Here is a 27,186-nt window from a genome sequence, read left to right on the forward strand (position 1 = left end):
GAACTTGTGATTCTGAGAAGTTAACTGACTGGCCCAAGGTCACACATCCAGGAAATGAATAAGGATGCCAGGGACTCAGGCCCAGATCTGTAGGATGCCAACACCTGGAATCTTTCCACACAAACTCACTGCCTTTCCACATAACCAATATGGAGGGCTGTGGCCTCTGGGCCCCTGCATCTCTCCCTTTCTACTGTTTGCTAAAGTCATATGATGTATTTCTTTGTTCTGTTCTGCGCACTAAGGTGTCAGTCCTATTGGAGAGAGGCAGGATAGAAAAACATAGTGTTTTCAGGCATTTTTAATTCACTTTATATATCAAGTACAAAAGAAGCAGAATGCTTCTGTATGTGAGTTTGAGCAGGCCCAAGAGGAAAACCAGTCTGCCAGCCAGAACCAGATAAGCAAACACCTGCCATAAACTGTTCCCCAGAAGCTAAAGAGGCAGGATAAGAGAGGAAAATTAACGATGAGGTCTGAAGTTCTTAGAGTGTTTTACACCTACAAAAATGGTTTTGTCTACATCACCTCCCTTGATCCTCACAACTGGCTTGTGAGGGAGACGTTGTTTTCTTCATCTTTATCAATAAAGAAATTGGAATTTTAAAGGTCAAATAGTTATCCCAACACAACAAAGTTAATAGGTGGTGCAGTCAGGATTTGAACCCAGATCTGTATTAATTGCCTTGGTGTTTGTGAGAAAGCTTTGGCATGCTCACTGTTACACATTAGATGCTCAATTCCTCCCTATTTTGGCTCTCCATCTGCTCTTCTTCTAATGACAGTTACATATTTCAAAGCAGAGTGCAGACTCCAGGGTTTCTAACAAGGTTAATTTTCTTTCCTCTCTTTCTCTGTGTATTCTCTTCTGAAAACTAGCTCAGTATTCTTTTCACCATGCCAACCAAGTATCCTCACACAATTCAGAAGAACATCCTCTGTAGTTTTCTCCATTTCTTAACAGGAATCACCGTGACACACAGGGTTTAGGGACTTAACTCCCAAACCATTGGTCAGGCCTGTCTTCTATCTTGAACCCCTCGATGCCAGAGCCACATGGATGTGTTCTTTATAGGCATAGCTTGAAACTCAACCATCTATGTTTCCTTACTCATAGAAAAATCCCAGAAGCGGCCATCTAAACTTGCACACTGCTCTCAAGTTAAATATATACAGAACCCCAGCCTACTCATTAGATGAATCTACTATCTTTATTCAATGACTCTTTTCTGTTCCTCCTACCTTTTTGCAAACAGCACAAAATAATATTCTTTCCTTGCAGAAAAACAATCAGCCGTTATTGAAGTACAGTCCCAAGTACTTTCTTGCAGACTGATGTGCTGAGCTTAGGAAAACAACCACTGAATCTGAAAGGACTGCAACTAGGAAAGCCAATGTATAGAGGCACCACAGGACACCCATGGGTATGCCATGGACTGCTTCATACACTTAGGATCACAGTCACTATGACTCATGTTCAATTGAACAACTGCTATCAAAGAAAGACTTGTTGTCTCTGTATGTAAAAGCCCCCAGTCATAAACCCCTCCCTTTTTCTGACTAACTTGTATTCTGCCCCCACCCTCAAACCAACAGCCTCCAGGAGGAGTTTGCTGAATCATCGATGGGAGTCTTGCCTTTCTGAGATGGCCATTAAGACCCCATAGATAGTAATCATAAAGCAGCTCTTTTGCCTATTGTGTACAAATCTGGTCACTCACAGAGATTTTATTTCATTCTTTGACTCCAGTACCTAGTACATAGTAGATGCTCAGAAAATTACAGTTGAAATTTTAGCCTTTGTGACAGCCTTGTCTTATGCTACTGGGAGTCACAGATGTCAAGTCTTAGTGTGCACATATACAGTCATTATGTGTATCATCGACACAGACACACACACATGCATACACAGAATGTAGGGAAAAAAACCTTCAAGTCTTCTAGTAACTTAAACTTTGGGGCACCTTTTGTTGTTAATAATGCTGTTATTGTTTTCCAGACATTGTTACAGAATTTGGTTGTAGATGTAGCCTAGTTGTTTTTATTTTTACACTATTTAATTATACAGACCAGTAAGAATGGTGGAATACCTCTTCGTTTCAGTCTTTCTGCCCTTTCCCTTAGCTACATTCTCCTTCTCTCTAGTCCCTCTCCTCTCCCTCTGCATTTCTTGGTGAATGCCTCCCTCTCACTTTCTCTCAGATGCTGCCTGTGGAACTAGAAAGTGTCACTCAGAATTTGTTATGTCCAGTTACTTCATAAAATGCAATTACAGAATTGCTGTCATTTGAGTATGGTGCAGACACCAGTGTTACAATTTTGGCAGTCTTGTCAGGATGCACCACTCATTTCTGCAGTAGTAAGGGGTTCGTGTTTGTGCTGGGACTGGTCAGGGCATGTCTAAGAGGTGTGACTATAAACTAATGAGGCTGGTTTTATGTAAACAAACACACTAGAAAGTCTACAATCCAAGCGAATGTTATCCTGCCACATGGTCCTCCTGGGAGACCCCACACTTGCTCCAACAGTGCTGCCATTGCTCTGAACACTTTGGAATTGTCCTCAGAGTCAGTTTATGAGAAAATCTGACTCGTTGCTGAGAGTCACACCTGATTTTTGTTCCAAAACAGCATTGCCTAGCGTCATCACCCTCTGTGTTCACCAGACTTGGCTTCAAATTATTTAGAGAGATTTCCTGAAATCAAATCCACCCTCAAAGGACAAAGATTTGCAGCCAATAAGAATATGTAAAGAACAAGCCTTAGACAGGTCTCTATAATGAGCCCTCAATATTTTTTTCTGCTTCACTAAAATAGGGGTATAGATCTTCACCCTAACTTACAAATCTGTTCTTATACTGTGCACTCCTCACCCACACCACCCTCCATTCTGTTCCTGTAACATGCCAGGCTATCTTACCATAGGGCCTTTGTACTGGCTATTCCATCTACTTGGAATGCTTGAGTGCTTTTAATCTTGTTCATTACATGGCCAAATCCTTCTTAACATTCACATTTCAGCTTAAATGTGACATCTTCAAGAGAGGCTTTCTCTGGCCACCAAGTCCAAAGTCTAAAATGACATTTTCTCATCACATCACTCTCTTGTCATTTTGTGCATAGCACTTATGATTTTTCTCAATGATTTTATTTGCTTATTTTCATCTCCTCTGCAATAGAACATAAATTCCAAAGGACAGCACCTCTCTTATTTATTACTGAATCCCCAGCAAACAGTAGACACTCAATTGAATTTAATTGAATCAATCCCAAGCCTATTTCTTTTGAGGGGTGTCAATATATTATCCCTTATGAAAAGAATGATTTTAGTTAGTATTGGGCTCATTGATCTTTTTTATGTTTTCAAATAATTATTTAAACATCAGATGGCCAAAGCCTAAGTTCATGTCACCTATTCTTTGAGTTGATAGTTGCATTTTTCTGGTTTTTTGCTTTAAAATATTTAATTGACAAGACTGTATATATTCAAGGTATATAATGTGATGACTTGATATATGTGTTGTATAAAGATTATCATAATCAAACTAATCCACAGATCCATCACCACCCATGCTCTACATTAGATCCCCAGATCTTGTTCATCTTCTAATTGAAAATTTGTACCCTTTGATCAATATCTCCCTATTTTCCCCACCCCTAGCCCATAGCAACCACTATTCTACTCTCTGTTTCTATGTGTTTGACTTTTTCAATTTCCAGATTTTAGTGAGATCATCCATTATCTCTTTCTGTGTCTGGCTTTTTTTACTTAGAATAATGTCCTCCAGGTTCATCCATGTTGTTTTATAGCCATCTTTTTTTTCTTTTTAAAAAAATTGTAAATATACATGCAACATAGAATATCTTCTCCTTGTCAGAAATGAAAAGATTATAGATAAAGTTAAAAGATATCTTTGATAGCCCACCCAACTAATCCCCAAGTGCACACACAATCTAGGTTGCCATCCCCCAAAACCCAAAATATATCCATTGTTATCAGTTTAGAGGGTATGCAGACTTTCCCCATGAGTTTTAACATAAACACAAAAACAATAGAATTGTTTGGTGAGCAGCTTTTAAATTAAACCCTTAGAAAAGGCTAAAAATTAAATTTCTGGAGTCAGAGAGCTCCGGCTTCAAATCCCACATCTGACCTTTTGTAGCTGTGGGAAAATTCCTTACCCTCTCTGTGGCCCCATTTCTTCATTTGTAAAATGGATATAATAATTGTACTTAACTTGTATTATTATATATTGCTGTGTAATAATTACCCCCAAACAGCAACTAAAAATAGTAAATATTTGTCTCATGTGAGTCTGAGTTGGGAATGGCTTTAGCTGGTTGGTTATGGCTCAGTCATAATCTCATGTGACTCCATGAGATTGCTGTCATTTTAAGGCTTGATTGAGCTAGAGGACCCCACTTCCGAGCTTACTCATAGTGGCTACTGGCATGAGCCCCACATTTCTTGCTATATGGGTCTCTCCATGTGGCTACTCTATGACATGGCAGTTGGCTTCCCCCAGAGAAAATGATCTGAGAAAGAGAGACCAGCCAAGGTGGAAGCAACAGTGACATGTATAACCTAATCTCAGAAGTGACATAGTGTCATTTCTGCAGAATTCTGCTGATCTCACAGAACAACCCTGGTTGTTCAGTGTAGGAGAATACTATACAAGGGTGTGAATACAAGCAGACATAGGTCACTGCAGGCCCTCCTGGAGGCTGGCTACCTTATTACCCATATAAGATTATGGAGAATTAAGTGGAATAATACCATTAAAACATTTATCACATTACCTGGCCAGTTGTAATTGATTTCTAAAAATTGTTAGCCAACATAACTCTCAAAAACAAAATAAAATGACCCAAGAATTTCTGGTAAAGAATTTAAATATTTTACCCATTAGTTATATAGTTTGTATTCCAAAACACTTCCTATGAAGCACTTTTTAAAATTTGTATAATTTTTATGTTCTAAAACTACACTGTCCAACACAGAATCCACTAGCCACATATGACTATCAAACATTTGAAATATATCGATGCCATTGACCAATGGAACAGAATAGAGAGCCCAGAAATGAAACCATGAATGGACGGTAAACTGCTTTTCAACAAAGTTACCAAAAACATACAATGGAAAGAGAATAGTCTCTTCAATATACGGTGTTGGGAAAACTGGATATCCACACGCAGAAGAATGAAACTGGACCCTTATCTCATACCATATACAAAAACCAACTCAAAATGGAGTAAAGACATAAACATAAAACCAGAAACTGTAAAACTACTAGAAGAAAATATAGGGGAGAAACTACATGACATTAGTCCAGGCAATGATTTTTTGCATATAAGCCCAAAAACACAGATAGCAGAAGCAAAAGTAGGCAAATGGGATTAAAACAAACTAAGAAGCTTTTTCACAGCAAAGGAAACAACAGTGTTAAGAGACAACCTGTGTATTGGGAGAAAATATTTGCAACCCGTACATCCAATAAGGGGTTAATGTCCAAAAAATGTAAGGAATTCAATTCAACAGGAAGAAAATAAATAAATCAATTTAAAAATAGGTGGCCAGGTGCAGTGGCTCATGCCTGTAATCCCAGCACTTTGGGAGGCCAAGGCGGGAGGATCATGAGGTCAGGAGACCGAGACCATCCTGGCCAACATGGTGAAACTCCATCTCTACTAAAAATACAAAAATTTGCTGAGCATGGTGGCAGGTGCCTGTAATCCCAGCTACTGTAATCCCAGCTACTCGGGAGGCTGAGGCAGGAGAATCGCTTGAACATGGGAGGCACAGGTTGCAATGGGCCGAGATCGCACCACAGCACTCCAGCCTGGAGACAGAGGGAGACTCCATCTCAAAAATAAAAATAAAAATAAAAATAAGCAAGGAACCTGAATAGGGTTTCTTAAAAGAAGACATACAAATGACCAACAGATATATGGAAAAAAATGATCAGCACCTCTAATCTTCAGGAAAATGCAAATTAAGATCACAATGAGAAATGAGATATCATCTAACACCTGTCAGACTGGCTATTATCAAAAAGATGGAAGATAAGTGTTGGTGAGGATGTGGAGAAAAGGAAACGCTTGTACACTGTTAGTGGGGATGTAAATTAGCACAGCCATTATGAAAACTGAGTGGAGGTTCCTCGAAAAACTAAACACAGAATTACCATATGACCTAGTCATCCTACTTCTGGGTATTTACCCAAAAGGTTTGAAATCAATTTGTCAAAGAGATGTCTGCACTTCCATGTTCACTGCAGCACTATTCACAATAGCTAAGTTATGAAATTAACCTAAGTATCAATTAACAGATGAGTGGATTTTTAAAATGTTATATATTATATATATACATAATTGAATACTATTCAGCCTTTAAAAAGGAAGGAAATGTCATTTGTGACAAAATCGATGGAATTGGAGAACATTCTGCGAAATGAAATAAGCCATGCACAGAAAGACAAATGTCTCATGTTCTCACTTATTTAGAGTCTTGTGGACTCTAAAACGATTGAACTCATAGAAGCAGAAAGTGGAATGGTGGTTACAGAGTCAGGGGGTTGGGGACAATGGGGAGATGACAGTCAAAGTGTACAAAATCTCAGTTAGACAGGAGAAATAATTGGTTGTATTAAATTTATTGCACTGTGTCATGAATATAGTTAATAACAGTGTATTGTACATTTCAAAATTGGTAAAAGAGTAAATTCCAAATGTTCTCACCACAAAAAAAAAAAGATATATATTTGAGGTGATGAATATGTCTAGTTAGCTTGATTTAATTATTCCACATTGTATTCACAAATCATAATATTACTTTGTATCCCATAAATACATATGACATTATTATCAATTTATAATAAAATAAAATTTAAAAAAGAAATGTGTCTAGTGCAAATGAATAAGTGTTCTAAATGTAAAATTACATTGATTTCAAAGTCTTAGTACCAAAAATAACATAAAATATAAAATTAATAAATTGTATATTGATTGCATGCTGAGATGGTAGCATTTTGGATATATCAAGTTAAGTAAAATATATTATTAAAATTAATGCCACCTATTTCTTTTTGCTTTCTTATTGTCATTACTAGGAAATTTTAAATGATGTGGCTCACACTATATGTCTATGAACAGCACTGAAAATATTGGCAGAAAACATGGTTATCTTGTTTCATTACTTAAACCTCTTATGATGCCATGGGGCAATTTCCTTTGAATTTCCTAAATAATCCACTCAAGTGGCTTGCATGTTGTGCTTTTAGAGAAGATGTCCATTTTCCCCTTTGAGTTTGATGAGTTCCAAAAGTTCCTTTCTGTGTCATTTGTTCTGGCTTCTTAAGAAATCACCAGTTACAGTCTAAGTTATATAAGGACTTTGTGAGTCAACATCCTTCTGGAAAGTTGCAGAGAACACTTCAGAGCCCCATGTCTGGGTGTAATAAGTTATAGGAGAAGAAAGTTTCACAGTCATTAAAATGAAACATTTAATCTCCAGATCTCTAAAACCTTTTTGGAACCACATCTCAATGTCCTTGGGAAAATCTGAAAATGTAATAACAGCTTGAGACCTAAGTGAAGCCAAAATGAGTCTTGCGTCCTGAATCTTAAGATGGATAAATTGGAACTATGTTTTGTGTTTCTCTGGTATAAGAGTTTTTGAATTAAAAATATTTAATTTTTAGAATTCCCCTACATTACTTTGTCATTCCTACCTTAAAACAAGTCAGTGGTGAAGTTGTTAGAAGGTTGTCACTTATAATCAGCAAAAATAAATTTTATTAACTGCCCAGAGTATATTTGTTACAATGCAACGTTCAAATCTAAGTGACCTTGTTTTCTGCCTTGAAATAGCAGATAGGGTTGAAATTGATATCACTTGCTAGTGTATATTTCTGAACAGTAGCTAGGATGGAAAAATTTTATTTGAGGCAAGAGGGGTTTTTGATGGAAGAACATAGAGTTATTTTATAAAACAAGTATTTTGATTTATTTTGTGTGCTTCTAAAAGTATAAGATCAATGGATGTAATAATAATAAGCAACCCTCCACTGAGAGTCTTCTATGTAAAGATTATCATTAATTTGTTACAAGTTATAAGACAAGTGTTGTTACAATGCCAGTTTTACAAATGAGAAATTTGGGCTCAATATAGCAGAGTAACTAGTTAGGATCACCCATATGTAAGGGCAGCGCTTGAGCTATAGAACCCCAAAGCCCTTTTAGCACATTGCTTGCAGTTTGGAAGTACAATCACATGCACATAACATTTCAGTCAATGGTAAGCTATGTATATGAAGGTGGTCCCATAAAATTATAAGGCAGCTAAAAAATTCCTATTGCTTAATGATGTTGTAGCTGTCATAACATCACAGTGCAATGCATTATTCACATGTTCATTGTGATGCTGGTTTAAACAAACCTACTGTGCTGCCAGTCATATAAAAGTATGGCACATACAGTTATGTACAGGACACACTACTTGATAATGACACTAAACTACTATGTTACTCTTTCATATATTTACTATACTTGTTATCATTATTTTAGACTGCACTCCTTCTAATTATTTAAAAAATAATGGTTAACTGTAAACCAGCCTCAGGTCCTTCAGGAGGTACTCTAGAAGAAGGCATTGTTACCATAAAAGATGACAGCTCTATGCGTGTTACTGCCCCTTAAGAACTTCCAGTGGGATAAGATGTTGAGGTGGAAGACCATGATGTTGATAATGTTGACCCTAGGCATAGGCGTAGGCTAGTGTGTGTGTTTGTGTCTTGATTTTTAACAAAAACAGTTTAAATGTTTTTTTAATTTTTTAAAAGCTTATAGGATAAGGATATAAAGAAAATATTTTTGTACAGCGGTACTGTTTGTTTGTGTTTTAAGCTGTTATTACAAAAGACCCAAAAAGTTTTTAAAAGTTTGTAAAGCAAAAGAGTTACAAAATGTGTGGCTCTAGGGAAAGCAGAAAAATTGTCAGAAGGAGCCAACCATAGCTCAAGAGAAGCTGTCCATCTATGCTAATTTATTATTGATAAAGAATTTTTTACACATTTAGTGTAGCTTAATTGTATAGTGTTTATGAAGTCTACAGCAGTGTCAGTAATGTCCTACGTCCTCACATTCACTCACCACTCACTCACGGATTCACCCAAAGCAACCTCCAGTCCTGTAAGCGCCATTCAGGGTAAATGCCCTATATAGCTCTACCATGTTTTATCCTTGATGCCATACTTTTAGTATTTTTAGTGTACTTTTTTCTATGTTGTAATAGATTTAGATATACAAATACTATTGTGTTATAGCTGCCTACAGTAGTCAGTACAGCAACATGCTATACAGGTGTATAACCTAGAAGCAATAGGCTATACCATAGAGTCTGGCTGTGTGGTAGGCTATGCCTGCTAGATTTGTGTAAGTATACTCTGTAATATTTGCACAACAATGAAATTGCCTAAGGATGCATTTCTCAGAACATATCCCTGTTAGTAAGTGACACATGACTGTAATAGGAAAGCAGATTTCAGTTCAGGATAAGGAAACTTTAAAATTCGGAGTTGTATGAAAATGGACAAGGTCATCTCAGTGAGTTCCCCTCATGTAGGAAATTATACAGGACCAAGGGTACTAAAGGAGAGGTATGTGAGGTTGGTTGTAAGGTATCCTTCTAACTCTGAGATTAAATGATTGTCTTAGTGCCTCATTTTCTCATCATTGAAAAACAGGAACATACCCATAATAACAGAAAAGCTGTTACTAAATTGAAAAATGGCACATCATTAGTAATAGACAAATGTGTCCGTCTTTTTCAAGCAAACCAAATTGTTCCCTAAAATTATTAATTAAAAATTAAAATTAGTTTACATGTTACACTCATTGTATTTTCAAGCTTTGAGCAATTATCAGCCAGGCCCAAATTTAGCAATTGCAGGCAAGGGCAAAATTAAGAAACTGTAAGTAGCAATCCATAGGTTAGATTCAAATGGTGAAGAAAATCCCTTCAGTCCCTGATCATTGTTTATCTCGGGATTTAAACAGTAACTCTAATTGTATTCTTTGAACACAAATTCCTGCCCCATCCCCCACCCCATCCCTTGGTTAATTAGCTGCTTAGGTCTTATAACAAATGCCCACTCAGAAGCACTGGGAGGTAGAAATGCTGTTGATAATTAAACACCACAATAGCACAGAGCCTGTTTCAGGAGCCACTGAGTGGTCTTGCCCCTGCTGGACTGCTTACCACACAGTCACAGACCCTCCATTGTGTTGGTATGGCTGCTCAGAGGGATAGCTGCTTGGCTGGAGAAGGAACCAACTGCAATGAGAGAAAAGACCAAACCTTGCAGAGATCAGGAGTATGGCCTCCAGGGAAAAGTGTCCTGTGGGTGGAAGTGAAAGGGGAATGAATCCAAGAAAAAGAGAAGTGGATGGGCAGGAATGATAAAACAGACATAGCCTTTCTGTTTTCTAAATCAAACCAACCAGCCAAACTGAGTTCACCAATTTCATACCAAATAGATAACAATCAGGAAATTGTAATATATAAATAATAGGTTGATTTGTATTCTATTTGGTTTAGAGAAAATCCATCGAGTTCTTTAAGGTTTAGATGAAGATCATGAATAAGTCATCCCATCTCCCTGGGTCTCAATTTCTTCATCTTTAAAATAAGGAAGTTGAAAATAGCCCCATTCTGCCATCAGATCCAGAGTCTAGTAGTTACACTTCTGTAACACCAGATGTTAGTGACAATGAGCCTGATCATTATAAATATTCTGACACCACTGACTGATCCAGAGAATGAACCTTTTGATGAAGATCAGCATACACAAATTACAAAAGTCTGAAATTTTTTTATCAAGAGGTATAAAACACCATGAAAACAAACTTGAATAAACTGAAAATGGACTTTTTTTTTTTTTTTTTTTTTTTTTGAGAAGGAGTCTCGCTCCGTCTCCCAGGCTGGAGTGCAGTGGTGCGATCTCGGCTCACTGCAACCTCCGCCTCCCAGGTTCAAGCAATTCTCCTGCCTCAGCCTCCCGTGTAGCTGGGACTACAGGTGCCGGTCACCATGCAAGGCTAATTTTTGTATTTTTAGTAGAGACAGGGTTTCAACATATTGGTCAGGCTGGTCTCAAACTCCCAACCTCAGGTGATCCACCTGCCTCAGCCTCCCAAAGTGTTGGGATTACAGGTGTGAGCCACCGCGCCCGGCTGAAAATGGACCTTTTTTTTTTAATGGCAATAGGACATTGTGTCAGATTACCAGTTATAGGAACAATTCTCTTTTCCTGACCAATCTTGTTTTACCCTATACATCCACAGGGTTTTGACACTTGTTGTCCAGTTGAAAAAAGGTTGTGTAGCTGTGTCATGTATATACCTTGTTGTGTCAAAAGGACATTTAAAATTCAATTAGGATTAATAAAGGTGGCACTTTCCCATTTTATTCCAGTTTTATAAAAAGTGGAGACAGACTGAGGTGAATACGTAAGAATTTTTTCCTTTTGTGTTCTGTCGCCAACTGAAGTGGCTAAAGAGCTTTGTGATATACTGGTTCACATCCTACCCCTTTGCACTTGTGGCAACAGATAAGTTTGCAGTTGGCTAAGAGAAGTTCCTGAAGGGTTTTGCTGCATTCAAATGCATGTATTCGGGTTAGGGGAATGGAAGGAATGCTCAGAAAGGAAATACATTTATTCTAGACTCTGGACCATACACCATCTCCAGCTATTTACACACACCTTTCTTTAGCATGCTACAGTTATTAATCTGGACATTCAAGGAATTGGCCACTGTCACTGCTTGTTGTTTGCACATTTTTTTTAAAGCACATTGGTGCTAGAAAAGGCAGCTAAAGGAAGTGAATCTGTATTGGGGTACAGGAATGAACCTTCTGCAACATCTTAAGATCCACAAATGAAGGGATATAAAAATAATGTCATAGATAAGAAGCACAGCAACAATGATTTCACCATATAAATGTGGAGGCTATCAACAAAGAATGGGCTTGAAACATTATAAAAATTGAAAATGATTTATTAAATATGATTTCTCAATTGTAAAAAAAAAAATGCTCCCATTCCAGGGTGGCAAAAATAGAAATTGTATTCCCAGAACAATTTTCAAGCTTTCAAAAAGGCTATCACACCATTACTCAAGATAAACTACACAGTCTAATATAATTGTCATATTTACTTGCTTCTGCTTAAAATATATTAACCCAGTTTGTTAGGTTGATTATCTCATTCTGAACAGATGCTTCTATTGATGGTTATATAGGTCATTAATAATAGGGAGAAACATGATCACTTTATAAGTCAGCTGGTTTAGTAGACAAAAAAAATCTTTCAAAAGAGGGTGTTTTATTAAGCTATTAAAAAAATCCACTGGAAAAAATAAATAAAAGTTTGCTTGCCAAAATGGTTGGAAACCAGTGGCTCAGTCAGTGCTTCTCTGACTTGTCCATGCAATTACTTTTAACAACAGATGCAAATGATAGTCTCAAGGGCACCTGTGGTCTTAACCTGGAAAAAAGGGATAGAGTTTTACAAAGTTTCCCTTTTTTCAAAATCTTCAATTTTTGAAAACACTTTCCATTCTTCTCCATAATAGACCTATTTAATTTCTAAATAATATGCTTAATCAAAATCAGCATGTAAAATTTGATGCTCCAAGAAGACACATTCATTCATATTGTGTTTTTAGAGGTGATCATTGCACCCCCTACTTCACCCACCGTCACCACTATATTACGTTAGAGTTTAGATATCCCAGTTTGAGGTGCGCTGGGATCTAAATAATCTTGCAGAGCTCACCCAGCTATAAAATTCTGTCTTTAGTCTCTGAAGAGGCAAAATGCATTATCTTGAAGAGGTGGAATTCCTTTATCATTATAACTCAAATTGCATCTAAAGCCTAGAAGGAAAGGGAAAATGCAGAAACAAAATGTGTGGTTCTAGGGAAAGCAGAAAAATTGTCAGAAGGAGCCAAGCATAGCTCAAGAGAAGCTGTCCATCTGAAATGCCACCTGGAATTCACACCAGTAATAACTGTTGTGGATATAAAAATTAATAGGGGGGATTTCATAGTATTAGAAAAATTTATTTTTATAAATCATGTGTCTATCACCCAAGTGTTGACGCATGCATGCAATTCAAACATCAGGCATACAAAAAAAAGCTCACTGGATAACTTAACAAGGACAATTCCCCCATTTTCTCTATAATTTGGAGTGGAAGAAGGAGGGGGGAGTGGGTAGAGAGTGCAGTTACTGGGTCAATTAATCAACCTGAAAACTGTGACACAAACTCTGACGCCTAACCTATGTCTAAAAATACACAAATGTATACGAATTTGTTTTAAACTGTCAATGCCTATATTTAGGACCTTCCCAGCAAGGCTATAATAAGACTGTGTTTGAGGGCTTCAGTCATAGCAGACTCTACCATTAATCTGAAGTTAGTTAAATTAACAGCATTTAGTACTGACTTGTCAATCTCACTGCTCCAGGAAATTGCACCTTGAGGCTACTAATATTGCCAATTTTTCCACTGGAGTGTGCGCCCGCGTGTGTGTATGTGTATTTTTTTTCTCCAGAACCTCTGCGTTCATACCCCATCATTGCTTCCCTACGTCCACAGCACTTATATTATCATTTTTTCTGGCCTCCTTTAGCCTTCCCCAGGGATTCTGCATAGTGTAGCTGCTCAGTGAAAGAGTTTTTTAGCTTTATATTTATTTGTTTATTTTTCTGTCATGGCTCATGACTGAGGCTTTTAAAAAAAAGTGTGACAGTATTTAGAGTACATGATTGACTGCTACAGCAACATTCATTAACCATGACAAATCTGCAGCAAAACACAGTCCTGAGTGTTCTAAACAGCAACTTTAAAAAGAAAGAAGAAAGAAAGAAAAAGAAAAAAGACTCAACTAATTTTTCATTGACCTCATCTGTAAATAAATTTAGACTGATGGTGCACCGAGGCAATAATAAATTAGTATTCATTTCCTGTAATTAATACAAACATGCCCATGAACACAGAGAATATGAATATATAACCACCTAATTTCCATTTCAAAATACACCTAACAAATTTTCACTTGAGTTATCTTCACAATATTTTCCCCTTTAATTAGAAGAATGAAATAGTTGGATTTCTTTCCCACCCACCAGGGAGAAATATTGTTTTGGTCACAGGGAGTGTCAAACACATTTCAGCAACAGATCTGCAGGACTTTAGTCTGGCTTACCTGACTGTTCTGTGATCCCCTACCATATTCCCATGCTAAGGCTCTTTTGTCACTTAAACAGGAGGGGCTCTGAAGTGACCAAGTGACCATCATGGCAGGCCCTCATATGCATAACAGCCATGAGGAGATCATAAGAGGCAGCCTCACTGCTCAGCACAAGAAAGGGAAACATACATTCCTTCCCATTCATTGACATGAACGCAAGAGCAGGATGGCTAAACAATCTGATGTAAATCAAATGAAGACTATCACATATTGGGTAAAATAGAAATAGCAAGCTCTACAACCTCTCTCAGCAAGAGGGGCTTATATAACTTATCCTCTTGAGCATAGGTATCTCTGGAGATCATTCCTACCGTTACACCACAATCAAAGATCAATTTCTGATCACATTCAAGTCAGCCAGTCATCAGAACTCACTAGCTCAACTGTGGCAGCAGTAGCGGAACTCTTTGTAAGCAATAAATACATTGATTAACAATAATAAAATTATGCCTCTAAGATGTACGTACAAAAATGTCTATAAGCTGGGAAGAATGTGTTAAAGGCAGAAAATTTGAATCAGGTTCTACCAAAAGCAAAACAAAACTTCATCAGAATGCAACTTGCCTCATGGATAACTTTTCCTAGGGTCTTCCTGGCCATACGGAGTTTTGCCCCTACATGTTTGTCCTTCTAGAGGTCATGGCAACAAATGTGTACTCTCTGGATGAGAAGTGGTCCTCCTGGGTACTTGATGGTGGAATTCTAATTAGCTAAGTTAAGCAGCTAAGTGAGGTATGTGTTACAGCAGGGCTGGAGAGCAATGGGAATATATTAATGTGATGAATTTACCACTTAATCTGATTGTAAGTGTCACTAATTAGACCTTATCATAATAAGATACTTGATAACAAACACAGATCCCACTTTTCCCAGGCATTTTTTTTTTTTTTTCAAATCATAGTAAACTCTGGGATATATCCTTCCAATGAAGCAGCATTTCCCCAGAAAGAAAGAGAAGTAATCCCATTTCTTTCCCTTTAGTTGTCAGCCTGGAAAGCCGAGCAATGCACCTCAACACACTGGTCCAGGAAGCCCAGGAGAGGGTGAGTGAACTGTCTGCCCAGGTGGAGAATGAAGGATTCACTCTGGACAACACAGAGAAAGAGAAACAGCTGAAAGCTTGGGAGTGGAGGTATCGGCTCTACAGACGCATGAAAACAGGCTTTGAGCATGCCAGTGAGTATAAGCAGAAAATGTCTACATTTCACTAGACTGAGCTTCAGTTTGAGACAGCCAGGTCTTCTTTTACGGATTTTTTTTTTCAGCTCTACAGAGTCATGGATGGCCGTTGTCAGCCTGTATGGAGCAAGGGCTCTGAGAGGCTGTCAAAGGGTCTTTTATCTTGCTTGAGTTTCTGGCTCCTGTTGGGTGCTCTGACCACAGCCATGAGGCTTCATGCCTCTGGCCTCTCTCCACCATGTCACACTCATCTAGCACTTTCCACCCGCTACGCCCTAATGCCTAATGATCTGGATGGTCTGATGCCCTAGATGGCTATATTTTGGGATAGGGAGGTGGAAAAATATTTGTTTGCCTGTTTGTCCAGTTTCTGCTTCAAGCTCAAGTTTAAGTTGTTTTCAACTCTCTACTGCATTTTTTTATATAGAGCTATAAACTGAACTTCAGTTAACACAGGCAACCGAAAAGAACAATCAACTCAAGAATTACGCTTTTGTCTGCACTTCCATTTTCTTTACCAATTCTTTTTGTTAGTTTAAGAAAAGCCTTCTTTTTGGATAATACTCATTAGCACTGGAAAGTAATGCTGAGTGTAGTTCCTGATACAAAAACAAAATAAAAAATTCAAACACTTGTGAAATATTAAACTCTCATTCTAGAAGGAGATCGTAACTAAACAACAACAAAAAAATTAGGCTGGAAATTTTAAATATAGGGGAAAATTCGTTAGTTTGAAAGGTCTCTGCCTCTGCTGCAGGAAACTTAGTTGTGATGTAGACAAAGACCAAAGACAGTGATGATGTTTTCTTAAGTACACTAAATACCAAATCTAGGCCTAATCCTTTCTCTTGGAGCAAATAACTTAGCAACATTAATGAAAGTTTGCTTTCAACATCAACACTCTCCAGCAAGGCTGGTGCATGGGTTTGTTTAAAGAGATTCAGCGCTTGCTTTAATAAATGCATTTGCTATTGTGCCTCATTTAGGACAGATTAACACTAGAAACAGACATATTTTCAGATTTGATGTCAATTTTTGTAATTTGCTAAATTATAAAACACCTTCTACGTGTTAAGCAATACCAAAAGCCATCAGGAGTCCTTTAAAACCTGAGGTTAGTGGACATGACATCCACCCATAAATTTTTTTCTCAGAAAATACTGCTCATTTGTAATAGGAGAAAGCCTGAGAGCAAGGTGAGTTAGAATTCTATCAATACTGGAAAGAGCCCAAAAGTAGGCAACTGAAGCCAGGGGCTTTCATCCTGACTGTTTGTCTTCACTGTGTTCTTGAACAAGGAATTTGGCCACTTGGGGCTGCAGTTTCCTCATACCAAAAGTGAGTGTGCTATTTCTTGCCCTTTCTACCGAGCAGGGCTGCAAAAAGCCTCCAGTGAAACGATGTACTTTATAAAACGTAAGGGTGTCCACTGACAATATAGGATCCTGCTATCACTTCCTGCCTTTCTCTTCACTGATCCAGCCCAATCTCCTATCGTGTTTGCAGGATACTTTAGGAAGGCTTAACTGGTATTATTTACCTTTTCAGAAAATGTTCTAATGCTCAAATAAGACCCCAATGGCAACAAATAAAAGCCATTGAGACGTCTAATGAAAATGTTCAAAAGCGAAAGCTATTAGGCTCCACAAACAAGTGTTTCCATAGTATTCATTTCAGGGTATCCTTTGAAGAGGGAGGAACGTTGTTTGAAAAGGATTTGCTATGTTAAGATCCTTGTGTTTTTCCTTCTGTCCCAGGAGCCCCTGAGATGCCAACCAATGTCTGTCTCATGGTAACCAGCAGCACATCACTCACTGTCAGCTTCCAAGAGCCTCTTAGCGTCAATGCAGCTGTAGTAACCAGGTATAAAGGTACTGGACCCAAGACATGTTTTCATCACTCCTTCTTAAAAAAGCATCTGCTGTTTGAGAATCAATAGTGCATTTTGTGTGTTTGTTTTTCCTACTGATAGGAATGTTTTTATGCCATTGACTTTTGAAGTTGAAATATTTCCATAGGCACTCATGTAAAGGAACAATCAAGTGACTGAGAATGTCACAGAAAGGAAGAACCACAAGACCAGGCTGTCATTTCAAGTCCCTCAATTACTGTTTCATTCATCTTTGCAGAGGACTTGCTGTATGCATAGCACAGGGCTGGGGACAGGTCTGAGTAGGAAACACTGAAGAATCAGACTTGATCCAAGGATCTGAGGGGTTGTGATATGGAACATACTAAGTAGGGGTTAAAAAAACAATAACTAAAGCCAGGTAACAGGGTTGGGGTTTTTCAAAAATGCAGATAAAGTATATTGGAGGTCAGGAAAGAGCAAGGGGAAGATAAAATGGTGGGATCGGTAAGGGTTCCCTAGGGTGGAGGTGGCATTCAGGCCTGGCTATGAAGGATAAGTAGGCTTTGGCCTGGAAGATATTGGGGGGAAAGTAAATTCCAAATGGAAAGGACAGTCAACACAGGTATAAAACCAAGAACATACCAGGACAGGTAGAGCAAACTAAGGGAACAAGTAGAGGGAATAGAAAATAGCATGGCTCCGAAAAAGCATAGGGTCATGAGAAGGTACAGTAAGATGTTAAGATTAAAGAATGAAACTATGATCAACAGAAAAGGACAGAATGAGGCTCGAAATTAAGGCTAGGGAGTTTAGACTTTATGTGATGAATTCAGCAGAGCCATTGAATAAGGTAGGGACAGGATCAGAGGTAGACTTTTGAAAGATTGGGGTGGTAATACTGTGTATGATTTATTGAGAGAAATAGAGATTTAGAAGAAGGAGATGAATTATGAACCTATTCAAGAGGGAGGTCATGATAGCCTGACCTGGCTACAATGGCAGCATTGGGAAAAGAAAGGGAAAGCCCAAAGGAAAAAGGTACTGCAGAGGTATTGTGATGATAACAGCTAATGCTTACGTAGCACCTACTATGCACCAGGCACCATTTAAAGCCGTTTAAAGTTTTAACTCTATTTAATCCTCACAATGATCTCATGAGACAGGTATTGTTATGATTCCAACTTTGCAGATGGAAAAACAGAGGCAATGAGAAGTTAAGGAATTTGCCTAAATGCTTACAATAGAGACAGAATCATCACATTATGCTGACTCTTGAATATGAGGAACAAAAAACGAAAGCTATTTTCTGGATTCACAAGGACATATGGAATTACACTGAACAGCCCTAAAAGCTGATAAAGCTCTCCACACATATTCCAAGGTTCCAGGCTACAGTGTGGACTTTCTTTGCATTCAGGTCAATATGGCTCTCTCTGCCCACAAACATGTTCAAGTAGTGCACATGCCTTCCTTTCTCATTCTCAGGCCTGTCCCTCGGAGGAACTTCATATGTCTCTGCAAACTTTACTCTGCCCACACCCTGTAGCTTTCTTGGGTACTTAGAATTTTCCAGATAACGCCACTGTGTTTGTAATACCTTAGATAAGACAGCATTGAATTGATTATCCCTGGATTTTCTGTATCAGTCTAAGAGAAAGCAGCCTTAGGGTACTAAGGACAGCAGATAAATGAAACCACCCAGGATGGCCCCCCACAGCCATCCTTTGAAACAACTCTGATACCTTCTCTTGGTTGTCTAATCTGCCAAGACTGAAATTCAGAGCAAGCATTTCTGGGCAATGTTAGATATGGACGTTTTCTTTTCTTTCTGCCTCTCTCCAGCTCAGGATTTCGATGAAGAGTTTCATCAGTGCTGCCCACCTTGACATTTCCTTCTTACTTTGATGAGTGAGCTATCAGGAACCAACCAGTCCAGACTGTCAGCAATTTAATACTTGCCCATAATGCTGGCAAATTCTATCCGCATTCACATATTAACACTTCTTATCTCAGGAGACTTGCATTTGGGTGAGGTTGAAATGAAAGGTCACAAGTGGGTTCTGTTAGAGACTGGAGGGGATTAATTAAGCATTATAAATAGAATTGTCTGTTGCATTATGGAGTAGGTTTCCTTGTGTTAATTTATAAGGTCATAAATTGAGTCCTTAACCTGACCGTTCTCAAGGGTTATTTAAAACAGCTGGCAGCCTACTGTATCCACAGGAACAGCAGTGCAGTTTTTAATTCAGGGGTTGAAGTAATTATTTAATTATGAAAATATTAGCGTAATTATTTTGTTTGCAAAAAAGAAAGAAAGAAAAGAAAAAGAAGAAACAATTGAGAAATCTACAGAATGAAATGGCAATTATCTAATTGGTTAGAGGGAAAGTTTACCCCTGCAGTATTTAGGGTTTGGCAAAAACATCTCAGACTATTCTCCAGAATTTCTGGGTTCAGCAAAACCTCAAGCCTATTTTGACAACTCAATGTTTTCCTCCTTCATGCTTAAGCTAGGGTGTATTTGAAAGGAAATCTAAATCCTTCTGTTTCTCATTTGTTTACACTCAACCCATCAACATATTGTTTTATAAGTTTGTTGGTATGTTGACATCTTTTTAAAAGCATCCCTTTTCAAGTTTTCTTCACACCGTGGGGGCACGCACCAGGCCAACTGCCATCACAACTTGGAGATTAAAGGCATCAATTTCCACATCAAACCTAGGAAACAGTTTTCAGTGAGACCCACATGATTTTTTCTGAATTTCCCCCTGAATGCAGTAAAACGGGGCTAGGAGATCTACTCTCTGTTTCGAGGTGTTTTCTCTCTGGATTCAAAGGAGGCTTGCATCTTTTAGTCTCATCTCACCCATTTTTATGGCTGACAGAGGAAAACCTACAGTTATTTCAGATGCTTCGATGCTTTGGACAATTGCCAGAAGTTTGTACCACATTTTCTCCTCACTGCCTTGGGTCACCTGCCTGAACCTCTCATTTGCAGATTATGTCATTTCTCTGCAGGCCTGAGACAGAAAACATTTGCAAAAGTGATTTTACTGCTCCTTGCAGGGTTGGGGGATGGTTAGGAAGGCATCCTGAAAGAGGTGCAGTACAAAACCTCTTTTCCATCCACAAGATGAAACATTTTCGAGTTTGTGTTTTTTTTCTTCATTGGGCCTCGAAGTGGCCACACCTTGGGGTTTGCTAATTACAACATGCTGCAGTAGTTGCTGCATTGCCTGAGTGCAGTACCCGGGTTCTGGGTGGTATCCTTGCCCATGTCTTTTCCTACTTCATTCCCTAACAGATTAGAAACCACCACCCTAGTTCCTCCCTACAAGGACTTGTAATAGCAGATTGTTTAACTGCTCGTCATTTGATGACATTTTTTAAAATTAAAAAGCATCTCTCCTTGCAGAAACTGCCAGGGCCTTTCAGGAGCTCATGGTGTATCTGCTTCTGCAGTGACCAGGCCCATATCTCTGCCGACCATCACCTTCAGTTTCTTTCTCAGGAGAAGCAGCCAAAAAATTCCAGGGTGGTGTATGAGGGGACATTTCAGCTTCTAAGAAGGAGAGTCTACCATTGGGACATTAAAACCCTCAGGGTCGATCATTTATTATAATAATAGTGTGAACTTGATCATAACCTGACGACTTGGACTATCTTTTCTACAAGAATGGAGAAAACCCTGACATCACAGAGCACAGGTTCCCATTGCTCTGTGATTTATATTCTTCTTACCCTTTCTGTTTTTTCCTCCTACACCTTGTAGTTGGGTGGATATTTATCTATCAAGAAAAATGCATTCCATTAAAGAATATAATTATTTATATGTTTAATTAATTGAAGGACTAATCTGGTCATAGGTATGAGGTAGCTACCTTCATTACTAGGTTGAAGTGATACAATTCCACAAAGCAAAAGTATTTATAACTTTCTTCAGCCTGTTTGGGGAAAGAGAGGTGGGGAGGAGGCCAAAGATTTGCAGATGAGAGCAACGAGGAGGAGCAGGAAATGTTACGTCCAGAGGACATGAAACTTAGCGGATTAACATTTTTTGTGTTAGGGTGAAAATATGAAAGTGGGGTTAGTGATTAAAATGTATGATGGGGAAAAATAACAAGTCTGGTGGGGGTGATAGGATGAAAAATGAAAGACAACACTGCTCAAGAGTCACTTCTAAGCTACTAAGGCTTCTACATCCTTACTCATCCTACTTTCATTCACTAGTTGCTGAGTTGTCAGGATCCGGCCAATTTATTCTCCAACCATCTTGTAAACCACCTTAAAACCTTTCTCCAATAATGTATATTGTCAAGAATAGCTTTTCTGCATTTTCATCATTTAACAAAATGTTAACCCTCAAACTATATTGTGTAGGAATATATATGTATAAAAGGTCAGGCCGGGCGCGGTGGTTCATGCCTATAATCCCAGCACTTTGGGAGGCCAAGGTGGACGGATCATGAGGTGAGGAGATCGAGACCATCCTGGCTAACACAGTGAAACCCCGTCTCTACTAAAAAATACGAAAGATTGGCTGGGCGTGGTGGCAGGCACCTGTAGTCCCAGCTACTCAGGAGGCTGAGGCAGGAGAATGGCTTGAACCCGGGAGGCGGAGCTTGCAGTGAGCTGAGATCGTGCCACTGCACTCCAGCCTGGGTGACAGAGTGAGACTCCATCTCAAGAAAAAAAAAAAAAAGGTCAAAGTCCTTCACCCTTCTTCCAGTCGTATTCATACCTCAAACTCTATAGTGAGTTTGATGTATGTCCTTACAAATTCTTTTTTGATATGTATATGCATATGGATATATACAAAATTTTGTTTATGTGCTCTAATACAAATATTATATTGTTTTTCTAATCCTACAACTGGATGTTTTTCAACTCAGTGATATTTTTACAGTTCAACAGTATAAATTACAAATCTATGTAAATGTGTTTGGCTCCTCTTACAGTTGTATAGTATTCCTATTCCACAGAAAGAGGTATCATCATTCTCCTATTGATGGATGTTGGTTGTTTTAATTTTTTCTGTTATATAACGTTACAATCCTTATATGTATCTCTCTTTTATCTAGAGAATATTTTTCTAGTATGGTTAACTAGAAGCAGAAGGGACTGTTTGTGGAGTCACACACTGTCCCATTGATCTGTCTATACCTGTGTTACTATCATAAATACCATAATTTTACAGCATATTTTAACATCTGGTAAGGCAAGTTCCTCCCCATTAAAATCTTTTTCAAAATGTCTTTGTTATTCACGCACATTGTCTCTTACAAATGAATTTTAGAATTGGCCTGTCAAGTTCACTTTTAAAAACCTTATTTGTTGGATTTACATCATATTCCTAAATTAATTTGGGGAGAATCTCATTCATGAGCTGTCTTCCTAATCAGGCTGAATTGTATGTATTCAGAACAGTCTAATTATTTTCTTTATATAGATATTCTATACTTCCTATTGAGTTTCATGCTAGCTATATTTTACAGTTTTTGCAGCTGTTATGAATGAACTCTCTTTTCAGGACATTTAGTTGCAGGACAGTAGAAGAGTATTGCTAATTAAGAAAAACTTTAGAAACAGAGCCAAGATGGCCGAATAGGAACAGCTCCGGTGTACAGCTCCCAGCGTGAGCAATGCAGAAGACAGGTGATTTCTGCATTTCCATCTGAGGTACTGGGTTCATCTCACTAGGGAGTGCCAGACAGTGGGCACAAGACAGTGGGTGCAGTGCACCGTGCACAAGCCAAAGCAGGATGAGGCATTGCCTCACTCGGGAAGCACAAGGGGTCAGGGAGTTCCCCTTCCTAGTCAAAGAAAGGGGTGACAGACGGCATCTGGAAAATCAGGTCACTTCCACCCTAATACTGTGCTTTTCCGACGGGCTTAAAAAATGGCGCACCAGGAGATTATATCCCGCACATGGCTCAGAGGGTCCTACGCCCACGGAGTCTCGCTGATTGCTAGCACAGCAGTCTGAGATCAAACTGCAAGGCGGCAGCGAGGCTGGGGAGGGGCGCCCGCCATTGCCCAGGCTTGCTTAGGTAAACAAAGCAGCCGGGAAGTTCGAACTGGGTGGAGCCCACCACAGCTCAAGGAGGCCTGCCTGCCTCTGTAGGCTCCACCTCTAGGGATAGGGCACAGACAAACAAAAAGACAGCAGTAACCTCTGCAGACTTAAATGTCCCTGTCTGACAGCTTTGAAGAGAGCAGTGGTTCTCCCAGCACACAGCTGGAGATCTGAGAACGGGCAGACTGCCTCCTCAAGTGGGTCCCTGACCCCTGACCTCCAAGCAGCCTAACTGGGAGGCACCCCCCAGTAGCGGCAGACTGACACCTCAAACGGCCGGGTACTCCTCTGAGACAAAACTTCCAGAGGAACGATCAGATAGCAGCATTCGCGGTTCACGAAAATCTGCTGTTCTGCAGCCACCGCTGCTGATACCCAGGCAAACAGGGTCTGGAGTGGACCTCTAGCAAATTCCAACAGACCTGCAGCTGAGGGTCCTGTCTGTTAGAAGGAAAACTAACAAACACAAAGGACATCCACACCAAAAACCCATCTGTACATCACCATCATCAAAGACCAAAAGTAGATAAAACCACAAGAATGGGGAAAAAACAGAGCAGAAAAACTGGAAACTCTAAAAAGCAGAGTGCCTCTCCTCCTCCAAAGAACGCGGTTCCTCACCAGCAATGGAACAAAGCTGGACGGAGAATGACTTTGACGAGTTGAGAGAAGAAGGCTTCAGACGATCAAACTACTCCGAGCTACAGGAGGCAATTCAAACCAAAGGCAAACAAGTTGAAAACTTTGAAAAAAATTTAGATGAATGTATAACTAGAATAACCAATACAGGGAAGTGCTTAAAGGAGCTGATGGAGCTGAAAGCCAAGGCTCGAGAACTACGTGAAGGAGGCAGAAGCCTCAGGAGCCGATGCAATCAACTGGAAGAAAGGGTATCAGTGATGGAAGATGAAATGAATGAAATGAAGCGAGAAGGGAAGTTTAGAGAAAAAAGAATAAAAAGAAATGAACAAAGCCTCCAAGAAATATGGGACTATGTGAAAAGACCAAATCTATGTCTGATTGGTGTACCTGAATGTGACGGGGAGAATGGAACCAAGTTGGAAAACACTCTGCAGGATATTATCCAGGAGAACTTCCCCAATCTAGCAAGGCAGGCCAACATTCAGATTCAGGAAATACAGAGAACACCACAAAGATACTCCTCGAGAAGAGCAACTCCAAGACACATTATTGTCAGATTCACCAAAGTTGAAATGAAGGAAAAAATGTTAAGGGCAGCCAAAGAGAAAGGTCGGGTTACCCACAAAAGGAAGCCCATCAGACTAACAGCGGATCTCTCAGCAGAAACTCTACAAGCCAGAAGAGAGTGGGCGCAAATATTCAACATTCTTAAAGAAAAGAATTTTCAACCCAGAATTTCATATCCAGCCAAACTAAGCTTCATAAGTGAAGGAGAAATAAAATACTTACAGACAAGCAAATGCTGAGAGATTTTGTCACCACCAGGCCTGCCCTAAAAGAGCTCCTGAAGGAAGCACTAAACATGGAAAGGAACAACCGGTACCAGCCACTGCAAAATCATGCCAAATTGTAAAGACCATCGAGGCTAGGAAGAAACTGCATCAACTAACAAGCAAAATAACCAGCTAACATCATAACGACAGGATCAAATTCACACATAACAATATTAACTTTAAATGTAAATTGACTAAATGCTCCAATTAAAAGACACAGACTGGCAAATTGGATAAAGAGTCAAGACCCATCAGTGTGCTGTATTCATAAAACCCATCTCACATGCAGAGACACACATAGGCTCAAAATAAAAGGATGGAGGAAGATCTACCAAGCAAATGGAAAACAAAAAAAGGCAGGTGTTGCAATCCTAGTCTCTGATAAAACTGACTTTAAATCAACAAAGATCAAAAGAGACAAAGAAGGCCATTACATAATGGTAAAGGGATCAACTCAACAAGAAGAGCTAACTCTCCTAAATATATATGCACCCAATACAGGAGCACCCAGATTCATAAAGCAAGTCCTGAGTGACCTACAAAGAGACTTAGACTCCCACACAATAATAATGGGAGACTTTAACACCCCACTGTCAACATTAGAAAGATCAACGAGACAGAAAGTTAACAAGGATACCCAGGAATTGAACTCAGCTCTGCACCAAGCAGACCTAATAGACATCTACAGAACTCTCCACCCCAAATCAACAGAATATACATTTTTTTCAGCACCACACCACACCTATTCCAAAATTGACCACATAGTTGGAAGTAAAGCTCTCCTCGGCAAATGTAAAAGAACAGAAATTATAACAAACCGTCTCTCAGACCACAGTGCAATCAAACTAGAACTCAGGATTAAGAAACTCACCCAAAACCAGACAACTACATGGAAACTGAACAACCTGCTCCTGAATGACTACTGGGTACATAACGAAATGAAGGCAGAAATAAAGATGTTCTTTGAAACCAACGAGAACAAAGACGCAACATACCAGAATCTCTGGGACACATTCAAAGCAGTGTGTAGAGGGAAATTTATAGCACTAAATGCCCACAAGAGAAAGCAGGAAAGATCCAAACTTGACACGCTAATATCACAATTAAAAGAACTAGAAAAGCAAGAGCAAACACATTCAAAAGCTAGCAGAAGGCAAGAAATAACTAAAATCAGAGCAGAACTGAAGGAATTAGAGACACAAAAAACCCTTCAAAAAATTAATGAATCCTGGAGCTGGTTTTTTGAAAGGATCAACAAAATTGATAGACCGCTAGCAAGACTAATAAAGAGGAGAAGAGAGAAGAATCAAATAGATGCAATAAAAAATGATAAAGGGGATATCACCACCAATCCCACAGAAATACAAACTACCATCAGAGAATACTACAAACACCTCTACGCAAATAAACTAGAAAATCTAGAAGAAATGGATAAATTCCTCGACACATACACTCTCCCAAGACTAAACCAGGAAGAAGTTGAATCTCTGAATAGACCAGTAACAGGCTCTGAAATTGTGGCAATAATCAATAGCTTACCAACCAAAAAGAGTCCAGGACCAGATGGATCCACAGCCCAATTCTACCAGAGGTACAAGGAGGAACTGGTACCATTCCTTCTGAAACTATTCCAATGAATAGAAAAAGAGGGAATCCTCCCTAACTCATTTTATGAGGCCAGCATCATCCTGATACCAAAGCCGGGCAGAGGCACAACCAAAAAAGAGAATTTTAGACCAATATCCTTGATGAACATTGATGCAAAAATCCTCAATAAAATACTGGCAAACCAAATCCAGCAGCACATCAAAAAGCTTATCCACCATGATCAAGTGGGCTTCATCCCTGGGATGCAAGGCTGGCTCAATATGCGCAAATCAATAAATGTAATCCAGCATGTAAACAGAACCAAAGACAAAAACCACATGATTATCTCAATAGATGCAGAAAAGGCCTTTGATAAAATTCAACAACCCTTCATGCTAAAAACTCTCAATAAATTAGGTATTGATGGGACATATCTCAAAATAATAAGAGCTATCTATGACAAACCCACAGCCAATATCATACTGAATGGTCAAAAACTGGAAGCATTTCATTTGAAAACTGGCACAAGACAAGGATGCCCTCTCACCACTCCTATTCAACATAGTGTTGGAAGTTCTGGCCAGGGCAATTAGGCAGGAGAAGGAAATAAAGGGTATCCAATTAGGAAAAGAGGAAGTCAAATTGTCCCTGTTTGCAGATGACATGACTGCATATCTAGAAAACCCCATTGTCTCAGCC

General features: G+C 39.0%; 1 protein-coding gene across 2 annotated transcripts in view; it reads left to right on the forward strand.

The window, feature by feature from the left end:
- Positions 1-27,186, forward strand: part of ANKFN1 (ankyrin repeat and fibronectin type III domain containing 1) — a 359,995-nt gene that overhangs the window by 200,546 nt on the left and 132,263 nt on the right. For both annotated transcript variants that reach the window (XM_003817411.4, XM_063598775.1), the window contains 2 exons: positions 15,300-15,494; positions 17,255-17,368. In XM_003817411.4, the coding sequence (XP_003817459.3) occupies positions 15,300-15,494; positions 17,255-17,368 (309 nt within the window). The remainder of the gene's footprint in view (positions 1-15,299; positions 15,495-17,254; positions 17,369-27,186) is intronic.

This window comes from Pan paniscus, chromosome 19 (assembly GCF_029289425.2).
Source record: "Pan paniscus chromosome 19, NHGRI_mPanPan1-v2.0_pri, whole genome shotgun sequence".
NCBI lineage: Eukaryota > Metazoa > Chordata > Mammalia > Primates > Hominidae > Pan > Pan paniscus.